Here is an 18,771-nt window from a genome sequence, read left to right as displayed (position 1 = left end):
GTCAGTGTAGAGTTTACATTTACCTTTACTGTAGATGTTGTTTTGGAATTCCCTCAGCCTCTGAAAAATGAAAGCATCAGTTAAGGCAAAAGATATCACCCAAGTGACACCAAATACAAACAATGACTTTATATTTAATGTATTGCAAGATGCCTGTTACCACTGATCTGTGGGCAAGCAGGATGTCAAAAAGCATGAAAAGTTTTCTTAGAGTAACATTTGTTTCTGTACAAACTGATTGGATTTTTTTTTTGTGCTGTGTGGTGACAGCTGCCAACTTTTCCTCCATTTCTGGCAGGTGCCAGGAGCCAGGCCACGCCTAGCTTGCATGGCTCCCATGTGTGTGTACAAGACAGTCCCATTCATTTCAGCAGCCAGCAGTAGGGGTGTCTCCTATTTGGCACTTCTTTTAATATTGGTGATAAAATGATACATATGTTCATACTAGATACAAAGAAAACCTTTTTTTCTTTTGCAACAGTGGTGGTAAAACACTGGAGCGGGTTGCCCAGAGAGGGGGTAGAAGCTCCCATCCCTGAAACATTCGAGACTGGGTTAGATGAGACTCTGAGCAACCTGATCTAGTTGAAGATATCCCTGCTCATATTGGACTAGATGACCTTTAGGTCCCTTCCAACCCATATTATTCCATGATTCTATGTTTGCAAGTAACATCCATGCTATCATCATCTGCTTATGTTACAACATTATTTGGAATAATATGCGGTTGTAGTTATGAAGTGGAGAAAACAGTGAAGTGTGAGTAGTGTGCATAACCCTCACATTTATGTGCAGACACAGCCCCAAAAAGGGCATATGTCAAGGGCTGACCTGAAAGGAAAAAAACATATAGAAGACGAAGAAAGTAACATAACTACCAATAATAGATAACCTAAACCTTGCAGGTTTTACCTTGGTTCCTACTATTTCTCTTTCATTTCTCAGTTGGAAAAAGAAGAAAAAAAAGACTATTCCCTGTCATTAAGAGATTCCAGACCCCAGTGAGATTTATGATCCACTTTCTCAAACACTCTTCTCACATACTTTCCTTATCATTTCTTGCTCAGAATACCTGTGGTTTTGCAAATCACTATTAGTGCCTGAAAAATTCCACTAAAGCTAAAGGCAGTCAGGGATAGCTGCTGAATAGTGATGCAAAGGGCTGGCTGACTGGGTAGGAAAAATGCCAGCCAGAAGATCTGGTAAAAGATAAAAAAGGAAAGGAAAAAAAGACTTGTTCACCCACTCAGAAGAAGGCAGCAAAAGGAAAGAATTACAAGAAGAGTAAACCTGATGGTAGCAGGAGTCTTCTGTCTTTGGCAGGTACTGCCATTAGTGCAAAAAAAAATCTCCTGTTCCTATTTTTCTTTCTACAAAATTCAATCACATTTTCACATTTTCCAGTCATGATACTGATGGTCTGGCAAACTCAGAGATGAAGGCATGACCTGGTTGACAGTGATCATAAAGCTTTGTTTTATTCTGCAACTCAAAATGGAGTGAAAATATAAGTGACCTGAATTGATAGATACAAAAATAGTAAAGTGGGGATGGGAGATTTGATTTTTATCTGTGCAATGCTTCATTAAGAAAACAGAATGCTGCATTGTATGTGTATTGCCTACCCCACTTCCAAAGCAGTCAGCCTTGCTTTTACTCGCTAATATGTACCTTGCAAATATTTATAACTTCATTTCCTACTTAGCTGTCTTATTCAATCTCTCAGTTTGTGTTATCAGATCCAAAGAGCCTGGCAAACTAAGCTGCCATCAAGAAACACTGAAAACAGTAGCTCAAATATAGCAGCTGAAAACACACTGTATATTTTGACCTAAGAAGTACTTCACACATTTCAGTGAATAAGGGTTCCCCAGAAAAGTCCGGCCTCAAAAATCACAGAATATATAGCCTGACAAGTTGTCTAAATCATAAAAGTAATCATACTTGAACATTTATTTCTCCTCATATAGGACTTACTGTTTTTTTAGTCAGTGAAAATGAAGAGGGCATCATCCATCCTTTGTGTATGTGTCCATATTGTGTATATGCTTATGGAGGTATCACTAGAGCTTGTGCAGTTGTAATAAAACCAGCACAGCCTATCGAGCTCATGCCAGTAATACTGAAGGCAAGACAATCGTGGTTGCCAAGATGGCCAAGGTGAGTTATTTTCATATGAAGACAGGCTGAGAGATTTGGGGTTGTTCAGCTAGTAGAAGAGCAAGCTTCAGGGAGACCTTGTAGCACCTTTCAGTATCTGAAGCAGGCCTAGAAGAAAGTTAGAGAGGGACTTGTCACATGGGCAGATAGTGATAGGACAAGGGATAATGGTTTTAAACTGAACTAAGGTAGGTTTAGATTACATATGAGGAAGAAATCCTTCGTTATGAGGGTGGTTAGGCACTGAAAGAGGTTGCCCAGAGAAGTTGTGGACGCTGCATCCGTGGAAGTGTTCAGGACCAGATTAAATGGGGTTCTGAGCAACCTGATCTAGTGTAAGGTGTCTTTAAGGTCCTGTCCAACCCAAACCATTCTATGATTCTTTGACACTATGTCTCAGTGCTGTTGACTACGCTAGAACTTTACTTCAATGCTTATATGTTGTTTACACTCAAGAGAACTAGATGAAGCCTGTTTGGTTTTTTTTACACTGTAGTACTTACTAATTGCTTTGTGAACTCACACACAGCCTGGCAGTTGTTTGAAGAATTAAAACATGAGAGCAGACAGACCAGAGCTTTTCCAGTTAATGCTGCTGACACTCAGTCGAAATGACTGTCTGCATGTCCTGAAACCCTAAGCCACTCCCTTATCTACTCAATTGCCAAAACTATAACTCCTGTGTGGGGCCTGGTAAGTTCTGGGAGGGCTTATGACCTTAGCCTTCGTGATGATGGAACTGGTGGTACTCCTGAAGAACTAGGCTGCCCCTGGAAGCAGAGAATTGAGTTTGCTTGGTGTTGCACCTCTGCCCATACCCATGGATAACAAGTGAGCTGAGCATCCCATCCTTATATCTGATGGATTGCTGTATAGCACTCTAGCTGTAGATCACAGCACACTGTACAATATGCAAAGATTAATGATATATTTAAAAATAAAGAATGTAAAAGCATAATATCAACCTTAAATAACCAACATAAATGAATATAAAGAAAAATAAATACCACAGCAAAGACATATTATTTCAGTCATAAATAGACTGTGTCAATTTGCATACTTGAATTTTGCTGTTATGACTAACTAGAGATGAGGGCACGAACAGGTGTACTTGTTTTGCCACATGGCAGGATTTTAACATTTGAGCCCATGTAGCAAGAGACCTACAACCGGGATCGTGACACTTATCAGATGAGAGGATATGTGTCAGCTGAAACCTATGGAAAAGATGCTGAAAGCAACATGTCCTTAATTTGGTCAGATACACAAATGGAAAAAAAAAAAATGACTGCCAACCTTCCTTTCTCAGATTCAAAACTGGAAAACTTGCTAGACTCATTTTATCTTGTCAGTGTGTAAAACACCTACATACTCTCGTAATTACACACACACAAACAGACTGCAAAACCAGTTGCAGTTAACATTTGTTGAACTGATGACTTCCACAGCTTCTACTGTGAGCATAATTTAATTTGTTTGTTTTATTACTTTTGCCTACAGCTCTAACCAGGTTATTTTTCAAGGCTAACAAAATAAGGGAAATAGAAGATTACAAAAACATTTAATCTATGCTTTGGAAAGTCTTACTGTTCGTAAGATGAATATGTAAGAGAGGAATTTTGGAAGATGGTGTGCATTAGCTGATATTAAATGTTCTGGAATATTGAAGAATTTGGTACATTAATTTAAAGTGTACTTTGTACAAATGTCTATCAAGAAAAGGTCTTTTTGGCTACATGGGAACTGAGGCACAGACAGCAGTTCTCAGAACTAAGCTGTCTTATGGACACAACTGAAGTGAAGTAGTTTGCATAAAACTTAATACTGCCCTTATATGTTCTTCACTGTCAGCAACAAAGTCCTTACAGATAACTTAAGATTTTATAAAGGAGAAAATACATCCTGTTCTATAACATATCTACCAATCTTTTGTATTTGCTGTCTCAGTCTGTGAAAATTTTTTTTTTCATGGTTTCTGTCGTGTGCTGTTAAAGGCTAAAAGAAGCTCAGTTCTCTAATACACAACTTGTCTTAGAAAAGCATGCAACAGCAAAACCAGGTCATCTGTAGGAAAAAGAAGAAGAAAAAAATTCCAACTATTTCCTTTGGCAAAGGAAGGAAAAGGAGAACTAAACTGACTGTTAAGCCACAAAAGGCCTTTTAATATAATCATTAGAAATGGAAAGATGCATATAGTATTTCTTCACTTTGGAAAAAAACTTTTAAAAATCAAATTTAAAAGTCAGTAATCATTAAAAAAGTTGGAGAACTTACTTCTGACAAGGTCTTATTATTTAACAATAGCATTCAATTCTTGCTCAAACATCAAGTTCGCAGTCCAATATTTCAATCTAATATTTAAAATACCTTTTTAGTGGATCTCTGATAATTGTCAGTGCAACTTTTAAAAAGAAAAACAGTAATGGAATATTAATGAGGAAGAACACTCTGTATGATTTACAGTTATAAATAATTGTGCCAACTCCCAGGTTCATTAATCACAATTTCATTAATTAATTTGGTGGCTCGATTCTTCCCAGGAGCTTAATTACAGCATTTTAATTTGTTACTTTCCTGGAACTTTTCCATCCTGGAAAAGGAAAGAGGTGTGAACTTTCCTGCCAGTACCTGTGGAAGGTTGGTCATCCTTTTCTCATTCAGCAAGGCAGAAAAATCAGCTCCACTAATATTTTCATTAGGCCTAATTCTCACAGAACAAGGATCTTCACTGTCTGGATGACTCAGAGATTCTGAACAATATCAAGTGCAACCAGACCATTGGGTGGCACCCAAATAACCAGACATAGTCAGCAGAATTTAACTGAGCACCATTCATTTTGATTTCAGAAGAAGGATCTTTCTGGTTTGCATTGATCTGTTTCCCTTAGACATCTTGAGTTCCATTTTCCCTCTCCTTTGTGTTCCACTATTAGAGATACCTCTACCCTAGTATAATATTTCTGAGTAGAAAATAGAATGTTGTTTTTTTCTAGAAAACTGAATATGACATGTATTATTGAAAATTGATTTCTAATTAATTCTTTTTCTTGGAGATATTTTTTAAATGAAAAGAAGTACTCAGTATTTCTTACTTTTTCATGGATGTCAGAAACAAAGGAGCAGTAAAAAACTTGTATAGCCATGAACAAGTTTCAAAGACACCAGAACAAACAAAAATTCAGCATATGTACAAATATACAAGTATACATAAATGTTGTGGCACAGTTTGAAGAGATACCTAGTTGAGAATCACTGAGCACAGATTCAATGAAGAAGGCACTATGCCAATTCAGGGCATACAGAATGACAAATAATGAGGCTGAATCAGCAGATACCAGTGAAAATATCAGGAACAGATTTTTACATTAGAATTCTTCCCCATTGTTAAATATAACACAAGCAGCATGATAAAACTTTGAAGTGAAATAAAGTTTCTGGAGTAATTTTACAACTTCTCACAATGTCTTAAGTCCCCAAATCATCAGGAAACATAGGCATGCCTTTGGTTTTCTGCACTGCATTGCAATCTGCCATGGTATGTCTCTTAGTCCTAGTTTCTGAGTCATGCTGTGGCTCCCTTTCTGTCCACGCTGCTGTTTCTTTCCAACAGAAAGAAGTGTACAAGTGAGTACAATGTCTCATCCTGACATGAACTCAGAATGCATCTAGAGTGCACAAAAAAACTGGAAGATTATTCTGGACCACATAGGTTAGGTGTGTCTTCGCTGATCAGTTGATCAGCCTTTCACAATAGCCTGATACATTTCCCTCTGCTGATAACTCAGATATTATACATGCTGTGGACTTGATGCAGAAGCACTTCAGCTGTAATAACAGAAATGTGATGCTATTAGACAAATTTTACATAGCAAAGAGTAACAAATTCTCCACCAGTGCGATACTGTGGCAATTACATTTGCAGTGTATTGCAATTTTACTTGTCCTGTTATAAATATCTGTACATGTAGCCTAAATAATTGTATTATATGTTCATATATATGTCTCTCTATATATGTTCATATATATATGTCTATATATGCTCTATATGCACACACCAAATAACCTCTTTAAAGACAAACAAGGTTTCATTTATCTCCATTCAAGTTTATCCTGTAGCCATCTCCTTGTAGCTTCCCCCCTAGGGCAATCATAGAACCATAAGATCACAGAATAATTTAGGAGGCCACCTAGTCCAAGCCCCTCAACTTGTTCAGTTGAGTTTTGAATACCTCCAAGGATGGAGAGCCCACAGCCTCTCAGAGGAAATGTTCTGGTATTTAAAAAATAAAAAAATTAACTGGAATTTTTCAGGTTTTAGTTTATGTCTACAGCTTCTCTTCCTATTCTTGTGCATGTCCAAGAAGAGTCTAACTCTGTCTTCTTGATATCCTCTGAGAGGTAATTGTAGACAGCAATAAAGTTTCCCTTTGGTTTCTCTTTTCCAGGCTGAACAAATATGACTTGCCCAGTTTCTTCTTGTATGTTCAGTGCTCCAGCTCTCTGACCAGTTGCATGTCTTACTTGTACTGGGGAGGTCAGAACTGGACACAGTGCTCCAAATGTGTCCCACCAGGGCAACTGGAAGCATGATTCCCTATATACACTGGCTACACTCTCATACAGCCCAAGGTGATGATGACCTTCTTTGCTTCAAGGGCAGTATCTCTCATGAGGACAATGTCATTCCCAGGGGTGGTTTTTTTATGAGATAGCATTGGGTTTGGATTTATTTAATCAATGCATCTTCATGTTTTTTCATCAAATATTTATCCCAGCCCAGGTGAAATGGAACTGTACAAGAGTTATCATTTCACATGAAGAGAGCAAAGACATTTAGAAAGTTTTCCAGTTTGATCACAACAGACAAAAAAAGTACATTTGTACTCAATAGTTCAACAAAAAGATATAAATTAATGAATATTTCTGGTTCTGTGATTTGAGCAGGCATTTCCTGGACCTTGGTCTGTATCCTCAACAGCCAATACATTCTGTTAAAAGATTTCAGACCTGCTACGAGGCATTTTTTCTTCTTTTTTTCCCTTCTGATGAGTAAAACATATAGGAATTATTAAGATTAGAATAATCCACTCAGACAATTACCCAAAAAGGAAGTACAATAATTTCCATTCCAGTACATCTATTTTTCAACACATATAGTGGCCCCTGCCACATCATCGCTACTCTGTGTTTCCATAACCAGCAGGCTGCTTTCTCACATCTCCAAGTGGTTGAGTTGTAACAAAGGCTATACACTATGAAACATTTAAAATAAAAAGGTAACTACAGCCTCCAACAAAGATATGGATGGTTTTGTTCAGATCAACTTTAAGACAATCGCCCTTGATATGAAAGTGCAGTTTCTAGTGAGTATAATTTCTTATCTGTTTAGAATGGCAAAGCTGGTCTAAGAAAAGAACTATTTTTCATTTCACAACTGCCACAAAGTGTTATAAGTTCAAAACTTAAAAGGATAACAAGGAAAAACTTCAAGTCTGCTCCCTTTTTTGCATTTTCTTACAGTTATGATAGATTAAATTATCTCTTGATTACTTGCTCCTTGTCCTCATAATTCATGCATTCTTGATTGTACAAGGCCTGAGAGTGATAAATATATAAAAACTAACTGCAAGCCTTAATTTACATTTTTAATTTTGTTCTTAAAAATTACTTTTGATCTTTCTGTCTGGCTCCCTCCTGAACAGTGTACATATCTACTGAGTCACTATGTCACATCTTTAATATCAGTCATCATTTAAAAAAAAATAACAACCACTGCTTTTGCATGGGTCAGGACAGCAGTTCTAGTGCTGTGACCTGGTTCTTATTTTTGTAATTGCATTCTGTACTCTTTGAAAGCTTTTTAATGTTCTGGTGAAATGGAACATTCTTAGTATCTTTTCTGAATAACAGCTAGTGCTTTGGAACATTTACTGACTGAGGTTTATACCAGAGACAGAAATCTTTTCTGATGAGTGAAGTCCTGCATTAGTAACAGAAAGCATGATAACTGTATCATTCTATGTATGAGAGGCATCTAAATATATCAGTGTTTTTTAAGCATCATGTATTATCCTGGAAATTGCAACATTAATTTTCGAGATTATAGATGATTTTGACAACTTTCATATCAAACACATCAGCTTCTCATCATGCTTTTTATATCCCATCTCTTGTAATAGAGCACCTTCACCCAAGTACAGTGTTGATCACTTTTTTGTTAATTAAAAATAAGGACTGAGTACTGTGTTTTGAAAGAACTGAGAGAGAGTATCGAGTTGAGAAAGCACACAGACTGAAGAAATTAAGCAAATATAACTCAAGGCAGAATGTTCATGCAATAAAGCCTAGGGCTAAAACTAAAGGAAAAAATGCCATTTACTGATTAAAAAAAGGTACAAATATAAGAATAGATATTAGGTCAAGTAAAAAAAGCTTGGATTATATTTTTAACCTAAAATGGTGCATGTTTTGCTAGTAGATTTTAAGTTAAATGTTTTCATAACAAATCTCCACTTCTGAGTTTCTCAACCATCTTTTTGCTGCTGGCAATTCAGTCATGCTTCCTTTCCCAAGAATTCATAATAACTTAGTTCTTTTCAGTCAGTCAAATGTGAAATACTGTTTTTTTCTGACACTTTGAGAGCAATTTACTAGTTAGACAAGTATCCAGACCCAAAGGTACAAATATGATACTCTTCTAGGCTTCCTGGGAGACAATGACCTGGCATTTATTATCCTCATATAACACGCTCTAAGGAAACTTTAGAACTGGGAGAATTAAAGAATATTGGTCCTTTGACAGTTTTTAAGCTTGAATTCCTTCACTAGATCTCATGCAGCTGTGCTGATTGATGGCATTCAAGTATCTGATGCACAATTCAGAGCCTAACATTCCAGTTCTTTAATGATTGGTCAATTCAAAAACAAATGACAATATTTTGAGTAGATTTTATTGTTATACAGCATCTGGATAGGACTTCACCTTTCAAAAGGTGAAGGATTTCTACCTCAGTCTTTGCTTAATTTTCACATCACAGGGCATCCTCCTTTGCATCTTAGTATTTCTACTCAGAATTGCTGAACATATGGACACCTTCACAGCTAATCCTCATACAGAGGCAGAGTAAATCTTCATCTCGATAACTGTTTTCCTCAAATGGTACTGTAAAATAATAATAATAAAAAAAAGTTACTATTTAAAATTATCTTATCCAGTGAGAAAATTGGATCAATTAGATATAAGACAGAGAACAGTGTCACAAATGATCTGCAAAGCCCAGCCAAGAATGTCAACACGCAGCAGAGGAAAAGATGACAGTTGTTTCAACCAACAAAAAACCTGAAGAACTATTTTGCTACAGTAATACATCTTAGGATGACACAGAAAGACCAACTGGCCATTTAGATGAAAGCTTGGAAGCAATGCAAAGTTTTATACCTGCTTGAAACTAGAAAATTACTATCCACCCACAAGAGGTTCTGTATTTGTACACACACAGTTTTTTATAAATTGTTAGGAAAATGGATTTTTCACAGACCTATCAGTTTTCAAAAAGCAAATAAGTAATGCATAGATAAGATATTAACTATTGCACAATACAAATTACTTATATTCATTCTTAACAAAAATTATGTTCTTATAGTAATGTGTAACTATAGCACAATTTGATTTATCTGGTTTAATTTAGTGTATTTGAACCAAGTAACCTGGTGAAATCATCAAAGAAAATACTGTGAGAAATCACAGAAGAAGGAGACATGAAAAAAAAATGGACAATTGCTGATTTTCAAGAATTTAATAATGATAACTTAAGAGTTAGTCTTTACATTCTGGACTCAAATTTAAGATAACAATGTGTCCAAGAAAGAGCAAGTAAAAGCTAAATGGAGATCAGTGTTACAAGCGGAAGTTTAGATAAGTACCACATGGAGATCTGTGGTGTTCCGAGGACAGCCTAGATATGCAGCGAGTATGATTCATTCAATGTAGAATCCAGAGCTTAACTCCTTCCTGTTGATATAGCTCCATGTTCTCACAGCAGGATTTTTAATAATGCAGCTCATTCTTGTACAGAAAGGAGTTTGGTCTGATCCTTAGTTACGTAATTTTTTTAAAAAAATTAATTTTGACACAGAAGCTGTTAAAGGTAAGCAGACATAGAAAATATTTATACCATTTTAAAATTTACATATTCATGTAAAACCTTTCTCTCACTTAAGAGACTGAGCAGGCTCACATCTAATGCAATAAAGTTTCACAGCAGAGGTACAATGTGGTGCAACTTAATACACAAGCAATGGCTTGGAAGACATATTTGTGTTTCTCTTTTTCATAGATTACATGGCAGATGAATATTTTTCTACAAAATTGGATTTTGCAGAATGATAGCACAATTTTTGAGACCAAAGAGTCAACTTTGAAATTTCTTGGGACAACCACATCCTTATTGGGCAATTAGATCATGAGTAGAAAGAGGAAGAAAAATTTTGGATTACAATAAGTAGATGGAAGATTAAGCCTTGTTAAAATACTTTGAATTTGTGTAGGAAGGATGTCTTTTATCAAGTTGGAGTTGGCAGCAAAGACTGCTTGAAAGTAAAAGCAAATTATGCCTACTTCCACTTACAGTGTGGTTCAGGTTCAAGATCAGTTCTATTTCATTCAGCTTCTGAACTCTTAAGAAAATGCCATAGTTTTGTTGAAGCTTTGTTTTATCTTTTTCATATCAATTTGGATCTCCAAATTTACTTGTATATGTCCTGAGGTTCTATCCAGTTATCTTATTTTCTATGATTACTTAGGAGACACAATTTGATCAGGATATTAGTTTTAATACTTCTGAAGATCTATTGTCTACTTCTTCCTGAATTTCAGAGATGCTAACAGCTGTTTAGTATCACTGATTGCAACTTCCTACTCTCCATCCAGCAAACAAAACTTGCTGCAATACATTGACTATCATGAATGTTAAACTGCTGGGAATCATCTTTGTCCTGAGGCTAAACAACAGCAACAAATCCACATCGAGGAAGATGATGGGTTTGGGTAAAGGTCCCCCAGCTAGGCCCAGAGGGAAGTGTAGCGTGTGCCTTTTGACACCCTGGTGTAATGCATTCATTGAAAGATAAAGAACAATATATTTGAGAAAGTTTTTGAGGATGTCATCTATCCAGCAATAGCATTCTCTATGGGGCATAAAATCAAGAAGCTTCTCTTTTTTTTTTCCATGCCTCATGCTTCTGCTTATTTGCTCAGCTACAAGTGTATTATATACTCCAGTTCAGTGAGGCTTAGCCAAAGTATAAACAGACAAAGAACAATAAATAAAATATATTACTTCTGTGCCAGAAGTATTTATCACCTTCTCAGCTATAACTCAGTACCCGTCTGGTTTGCCCCTTTGGAGAATTTATAAAGATAAAAGTGTCTCAAGCTCACTATGCTTCCCATATCAATATTATCCCTGCATCAACTTTAGCACCTGAAAGCAAGAAATGTAACATGCACCATGATTAGCTTCCTTTCCCTCATCTCCTTTTATAATTCTATTGCTTACTTTCTTTGTCATATACCTTGCTGTTTGCGAATCCCTTTTGCATCTACATTTCTCCCAATACACCCTCGTATTTTTTTTGATAGTTTTTAGTAAATTATGGTGGTTTACCTTAAGCTAAGAAAACACCTGATAACAGACCACAGAGATTAATTACATTGTGGCATGTCTTTTCTTAGAGGAAAAGAAAGTATGCCTACAGTGCTGTCTCTGAAATGTTTTCAATTATTGTAGTAGAGCACATTGATACTGCATTTTAAGGATTTAAGACTAGATTCAGACCTTTTCATGTAGACATTGACATTGCACTGCCAAAAAATCATGGCTTTTAGAGTCCTTCAGATCACAGATGTCCTTTATGTCTTTAATAAAACACTAAGTGTCTCTGAAGAGGTCCAGAAAATGGTCCCTACAGATCCCTATGACTCTTACATGACTACAGAAACCCGATCATCTTAGATGTGCGCATTTACCATCAAATCACGTCCCTGATGCCCAGTGCTTCCATGACTTAGCTGGTACTTCAAAATCATGATCTCCAAGAAGTGCATATTTAATGTCTGCTGGCTTCCTAATTTAACTGAACTTTAGCCCGTTAACCAGAAGTCTACATTTTTACAGGATAGGGATGCAATCACAGCAGTACATAGCTCCAAAACCTGTAACATAACAAGAATATGCTGTTATTTACATGACACTACGTTTTAATCCTCTACACCACACACTGAAAATGCGGGGGCTTTTCACAGTGGAGAAATTGCAAAATGCAGTTACAGAGGTCTATTTGTTTTAAATAAAAATGTTATTTCTCTGATAGAAGCAAAAGCCTCTAAACACCTCCTTATACAAGCTGCTTTTTCCACTTTTTTTTTTGACCATGATCTCATAAGCTATTTGAAGAAGATAGTCTCTCCTTCTCTCTGTTTACAAAAAGTGAATTACATTTTTGGTTGTACTATATCCTAAACAATGATAGTACGAAACTGTGAGACATTCATTAACTGTGGAAAAAAACCAACATTATTTTTAACTTCTAAGTTCTGCTTTCCGACAGGCTGTGCAGAACAATATTGAGGTCATTATAAGTAAAGTCTGTATGGACATTAACTTTATGGCACTGTTTATATGGAGCACTCTTTACACGCAAATGGAACATTTTAGTCTGAGAACAGGAACTTAGATTTTGTTGACTTTTAGGCCATGATTCAAAAGTTTTTAAGAAAATGTCATCATAGAAAAGGTTTGTGATTTTGATCTTTGTAATGTTCAAGGAGGCTGTGTATTTGTCCTGTTTCTCACCCAGCATTTTTTGGTTTTATTTAAGCCAATAACATTAGTAATATTTCAAAGGGTCTATCAAAAATTTTACTGCTTTAAAGTGCACAGTTGAACGGTTGAATGGCCATACAAATGCTTAGGAACTACTTAAAAGTTAAGTGCAAATCTACGGCTTTACAATGAGAGTTCTCAGTATAATTCTATTGTTATTCTTGTTGACATTTTATATAGGAATTGTGCTGCAAAACAATACAGCTTTGTTAAGCACAGCTTTTACTCATCCACATTTTTTGAACAGAGCAAGAAAACAGACACAAATTATTTGAGCTCTCCAATATACTTTCAAGTTCTGACTGAATTTTAAAAAATGCAAGATTGTCAATCAAACCCTCCAAAGTTTTAGTTTTTGGTTCAAAATAGTCTATTCAGAAGTACATTCATACTGTTTGCTTTTTGAAATTTTTATATTCAGTAAAATCTTATTGAATATAAAAAATGTCATTTTTAGATCTGAATTGAAAATATCAGTTTCAATTTTAATAGCTTGCAAATGAAAATCAGCTGTGGAAACACCATAAGAAAACTTGTTTTTCTGTAATGTTGATTGACACAATAACAATAATAAATCAAAATTAAGAAATGACAACAGTAGAACGTAAAAAAATTTGATAAGGCATACTTTGAAATGTTCCTAATTAAAAACTTGTGATATCATAGCAATATCAGGTAAAGCATCCAAGTGATGTAGGATGGATCATAGAATCATTTGGATTGGAAGGAATCCTAAATATCACCTCTTTCTAACCTCCCCTACCATGGGCAGGGACACTTCTTACCAGATCACATTGCTCAAAGCCCCCTCCAATCTGGCCTTGAACACTTCCAGGGATGGGGCATGAGGGTTATAGGTAGAATAATGTAAAGAAAATATTAAAAATTTCCAGTGAAAGTTCATAGAAATCACGTGAAGCCAGTATAAATTAAAGTCAAATAATTTTTCTAAAGATAAAGAACCCAAAATATTTTCCTTAAATAATGACAATTCAGCATAACTACTGCTACTATTAAAGAAATTAGTATATTTGTCAGGTCATAAAAATGAAATCAGGACAGCAGAAAACCTGGACAACATTTATTTGCTAACATTTAGACAAATAATGCAAGTAGCAAACATTTATATTTCTGGTGAACATGTAGGTGTTTACAGTCACATGGCCTTGTTAGAGTAGAATTTTAGTAGACAAGCGGAAACTACTCAATGATGCTTTCCTTTCAGGACCCCTCTTCAGGCTATCTGTGGCTCTTTACCTCTCCTAGTCCTGAAGCAGTAGGAAGAAGAAAAGTCACTATAAGGAAACATGTCTGTGGAGCACATGTCTGTAAAGCAGCAGACCATGAATGCTGGGTGCATATAGGGAAGTGGAAATGAGAAAGCAAGGCAGTGGCAATAAAAAGGCGTGACAACTAGCTGACTAAGCATGAAAACATCAGGGGAAAACCAAAAAGAGCATGGAGATGAACAGTACTGGAGAGGAACTTCTCTCCCTTCTGAAAAAAGGTGGGTTTGGGAGAAGAGAGAAATATTGTAGCACGAAAAAGAGAAATTTGGTAACCAGAAAAGCACTTCAAATTATTTGTTTAATGTCATGTCATAACAGAACTAGGTAGCTCCTCAAATAATTCTTTTTACATTGGTTCCACTGACAGGTTTTGTGAAAACATCTTCAACTCTTGGTACTTGCTGCTCAAACAGTTTTTTTCCCTGGAATATCTACAGAGTGAAATACTGTTGTTCAAGAAATACTCCTAATAACAGGTATGCTTGGAGGTGCATTATTCTGTAGAACCCCCTAAATGTATAGAGAGGTGCCCACATAACATCTGAGGTTTAAAATGTTAGTTATTATCACATTGCCTTAATTCTTTTAAATACTGAAAAAATAAAGATTTTCTTCTGTTTATTCTTGAAGGAATAAAAGACAGACTCACAAAGCAGTCTATAAGCCAGTAGTATTTTACCAAGAATAAAGTAGAAACTACACACCACATTGAAGAGTGTTTATGGGACGCCACTGCTTCTTATAAACTTGCCCTGTATGATTTCAAATGTTACTGAAATAATTTCAAATAGTTATGTTTCTCTCCCCGAGAAGCTGTCCTATTCAGTCCAAAAATGTTTTGAAAGTAAAATAACAAAAGCAACTATTTCGTGGTGATCACAGTTTTGTGGAAAAAAGATTTTTTTTCAGAAAAGCATGCTATACTTACAGATCACAATCGATCATGTAACAGCATACTTTTCTCTACATATCAGAAACATACTGATTCCACGTAAAGTCATGAGGACTACTCCTCTGCCAATCTATTCTTCATATCTTTCAACACAGGTTTCTTTTCTGGATTTCTATATAATAAAAATATACTAAGGGTTGTGTTGCCTTTTTTTTCCCCTTCAGTTAGTAGCTGTATTATCGAGCTGAATGGGTTCTGCCACAAAGCCATCATTTTATACAAAATGCCAGGCAGCAATTAGCTGGTGACAGCTTCTTGGTCAGAACTAACCTGGGCTGAATTATAACTTGCTATATGCAGGCTGGCCAGCCAACTCCTGTAAACCAGGTCCCTTTTCAACATCCTCTCATGCCCCTGACGAAGTAATTAAAGTTTAGAAGCAAAGAATGCCCCACTTTCCCCTACTTTTGTAGAAAAGACATTGTTCTTCTTGGAGCAAAGGATGCTTTGAGATCCCTTAATGTAATTTAAAGAGCTTTACAATGCCTCGGTTTCTTTGCTACTGGAAAATGGATCCTAGAAGAGGATTGGTAACAGAGCTCAACCACGAAAAACTACAGTGAAGGTGTGAAGGGAATAGTGAAAAACAGACAAAAGGAAGACTATACTATTGTCAACTGCAGATAAGTAAAGCTTGTCTTGTTCTCTGCTCTCCAAAACAGCGACCTAACCAGAGGCTTATAGCCTCTTGCCCAGAGTTGCACTTCTGGGAATGGTGAAGCGAGAGGACGGAGCACCGACCCTAGAGGTGAGGGAAAAGGATGAGAAGACAGAGAGAATGCCAGGATAGGCCAAAAAGCGCAGACCTAAGGCACAGGGTGCCGGATGAGGTACGAGAGGGATGCGCGGGGCGAGTGACGGGGAGGACAGGCAGGGGAAGGCGGAGTGAAGGTGGAGCCGGTGGAAGTGCTGCTGGGGGAGCCGCGGTGCCCAGAGGCAGCGGAAAGAGGTGGGACCTGGAGGGGCGAGCCCGTGCCCTGCAGCGCAGACCCTTGGTAAGGGACCGAGCTGACGGCGAAGAGGGGCGTGGAGGGAGGGACGGACGAGGGGGCGTGGAGCCGGCAGCCAGCCCGCCCGGGCAGTGGGAAGCAGTCCAGGGACCAGCGGAGCTCGGAACCGGGGGGCAGCGAGCGGCATCCTGCCCGCCGCCGCCAGAGCCTGGCGGGAACCCTGCCTTCCTGCCTGCCCCCTGCACACGCTGCCATCGTTTTTCCTCTCCAGGCTGCACCGCTCCCGGCTTCGTGTCTCCCCTCTCCCGGCGGCAGGGACCAGGGCTGAGCCGCCGCCGCGAAAGCAGCACCATGTGAGCGGGACCTGTGCCGCGGCCGCAGCGGGCACGTCGAGGATGTGAAGAGCCGCCCGCATCCTGCACCGCCCGGCCGCCCGCCCCCCGCCACTGCCCAGCCGCCGACTCGTCGGTGCTCAGCGCTACCCGCGCCAGCATGACCGAGGTGAAGGCCAAGGAGCCCACAGCGCCTCCGCCTGCCAGAGACGGGGCGGTCCTGCTGCAAGGACAGCCCGGCCGAGACCCCTTCCGTAGGGAAGCGGAACCCATTGACATCTCCCTGGACGGGCTGCTCTACCCCAAGAGCAGCGACGAGGAGGAGGACGAGGAGGAGGAGGAGGAGGAAGGGGAGGAGGAGGAAGAGCCGCGGCAGCAGCAGCTGGGACAGGAGGAGGGCCGGTACTCCTTCTCTTACCGACCGGGGAGCGGCTCCCTCTCGGACAAGGACTCTCTGGACACCGTCCTGGACACCTTTCTGGCTCCCACGGCTCATGCCAGCTCCGCCGTGGCCGCGACGCCCTGGTCGTTCTTCGAGGTGGAGACAGCGGAGGCGCCCGACGGCCCGATGAGCCGCGGCCCCTCGCAGAAGGCGAGCGAAGCGGCTCCAGAGGCGCCCGGTCCATCGCAGCCCCCGCCGCGGCCCGCCCCGCTCTGGCCTCCCGGCGATGCCCTGACTGCCACCAAGCTGCCGTCGGGGGGCGGCGCGGAGGGTCCCGCCGCAGCCCCCAAGGACGATGCCCCGGGGCTTGTGGCGTTGCCTGGCGGGTCCCGGGAAGGGGACCCGGGGCAGGAATACCTGCACGTGCCGCTTCTGCCCCTCAATTCGGCCTTCCTGGCCTCCCGCACGCGGCAGCTGCTGGACGGGGCGGAGTACGAGGGCGGCGGGGTGCCGCGATGCTCGCCCCCCGCCCCGGACCTGCCGGGGTACGGCTTCCCCACGGGGGATGCCAAGGAAGGGTCCTTCGCCTACGGCGACTTCCAGCCCGTCCTGAAGATCAAAGAGGAGGGTCTCGGCCTCGCCACCCGGTACCCGGCTGGCAGGGCCACCCCCGCGGCAGGCTGCTCCGACTACCCCTCGGCTCCGCGGGCCGGGCAGGAGTCCTCGCTGGAGTGCGTCCTCTACAAGGCGGAGCCCACCCTCCTGGCCAGCGCTTATGGGCCGCCGGCTGCGCCCGACAGCCTCCCTTCCACCTCAGCCGCGCCGCCGGGGCTCTACCCGGCCCTGGGGCTCAACGGGCACCAGCCGCTGGGCTTCCCGGCCGCCGTGCTGAAGGAGGGCTTGCCCCAGCTGTGCCCCCCCTACCTCGGCTACGCGCGGTAAGGAGGGCGACGGGGGCAGCGGGCGAGGCGTTCGCCGAGGGACGGGGCCGGGAGGTCGCGCTGAGCGGCGGGAAAGCTCCGCGCATCCTCCTGCTCCGGAGGGGCGGCCGTGCCGCGGGATGGGCGCTCCGGGGGTGCCGAGACAAGGGTGGGCGAAGTTTCTCTCGGCTAAGGCCTTTTTGGGTGTTTAGGCAGTACCTGCAGCCCCCGTTTCCATTCTCCTCGCTGTTCGAGCACGCCGGGGTGTCCAGGGCGTTGTGAGACTGGCACAGTGTCAGTTTAGCAGCTGGCACCTCGCGGCTCTTTCAGGCGCGGTAACGCTCCAGGAGGCGATGGCTTATTGTCGCTGCGGTGCTTCAGTGCCGTTCGATGACCGAGCCAGTGCCCGGCTCCAGAAAGGGAGTGCAGAGTGTTCTCCAGATTACCCTCACTGGCAGCGAGACCATATTCATCAATACCTAAATATTTTCCACAACTTTATTTCCGATTTAAAAAAAAAACCCAGTTAATTGCACACAAAAAAGAAAACCGAAACGCTTGAAATGGGGTTCTATCGTGGCGAGATGTTTGTTACCTAGAAATACGTGCAAAAATACGTACATATAATGTTACATTTTCAGCAGAAATCCATTATTTTTTTCTGAGTAGAGTGGTTACCTCTGTGCCTTTTGATGGAGAGAAATTGGAAATATCCTTGATATATCCCCATCAGAGTTAGTTACTGCTGAGAATGCTGCAACTGAATGGGGGGTGGTAAACTGATTGTTAAAGACTTTTCTAGCTGAGATGAAATTTAGTTATTTCCCATGTGAAAGAGGCCTTTGAAATTCAATTGACTTCTATCTGATTCTGTCTCTGTTCAGGAAAAAAGAGTATCAGTCA

At 40.3% G+C, this 18,771-nt stretch overlaps 1 protein-coding gene and 1 long non-coding RNA gene across 2 annotated transcripts in view; one reads left to right on the top strand and one right to left on the bottom strand.

Moving 5' to 3' along the window:
- Positions 1-9,094: 9,094 nt before the first annotated feature.
- LOC135409513 (uncharacterized) lies at positions 9,095-18,262 on the bottom strand. Its single transcript, XR_010428241.1, has 2 exons — positions 18,088-18,262; positions 9,095-9,322 (listed from the first exon to the last, which is right to left on the bottom strand). It is a non-coding gene; the product is annotated as an uncharacterized LOC135409513 (long non-coding RNA).
- PGR (progesterone receptor) overlaps positions 16,179-18,771 on the top strand; it is a 44,027-nt gene continuing 41,434 nt past the window's right edge. Inside the window, exons 1-2 of the mRNA XM_064645139.1 lie at positions 16,179-16,279; positions 16,506-17,886. Coding sequence (XP_064501209.1) covers positions 16,727-17,886 — 1,160 coding nt within the window. The 5' untranslated portion in view covers positions 16,179-16,279; positions 16,506-16,726. The remainder of the gene's footprint in view (positions 16,280-16,505; positions 17,887-18,771) is intronic.

This window comes from Pseudopipra pipra, chromosome 2, assembly GCF_036250125.1.
Source record: "Pseudopipra pipra isolate bDixPip1 chromosome 2, bDixPip1.hap1, whole genome shotgun sequence".
Taxonomy (NCBI): Eukaryota; Metazoa; Chordata; class Aves; order Passeriformes; family Pipridae; genus Pseudopipra; species Pseudopipra pipra.
The sequence above is the reverse complement of the archived record's forward strand: the minus strand, read 5'-3'. Positions and strand labels throughout refer to the sequence as shown.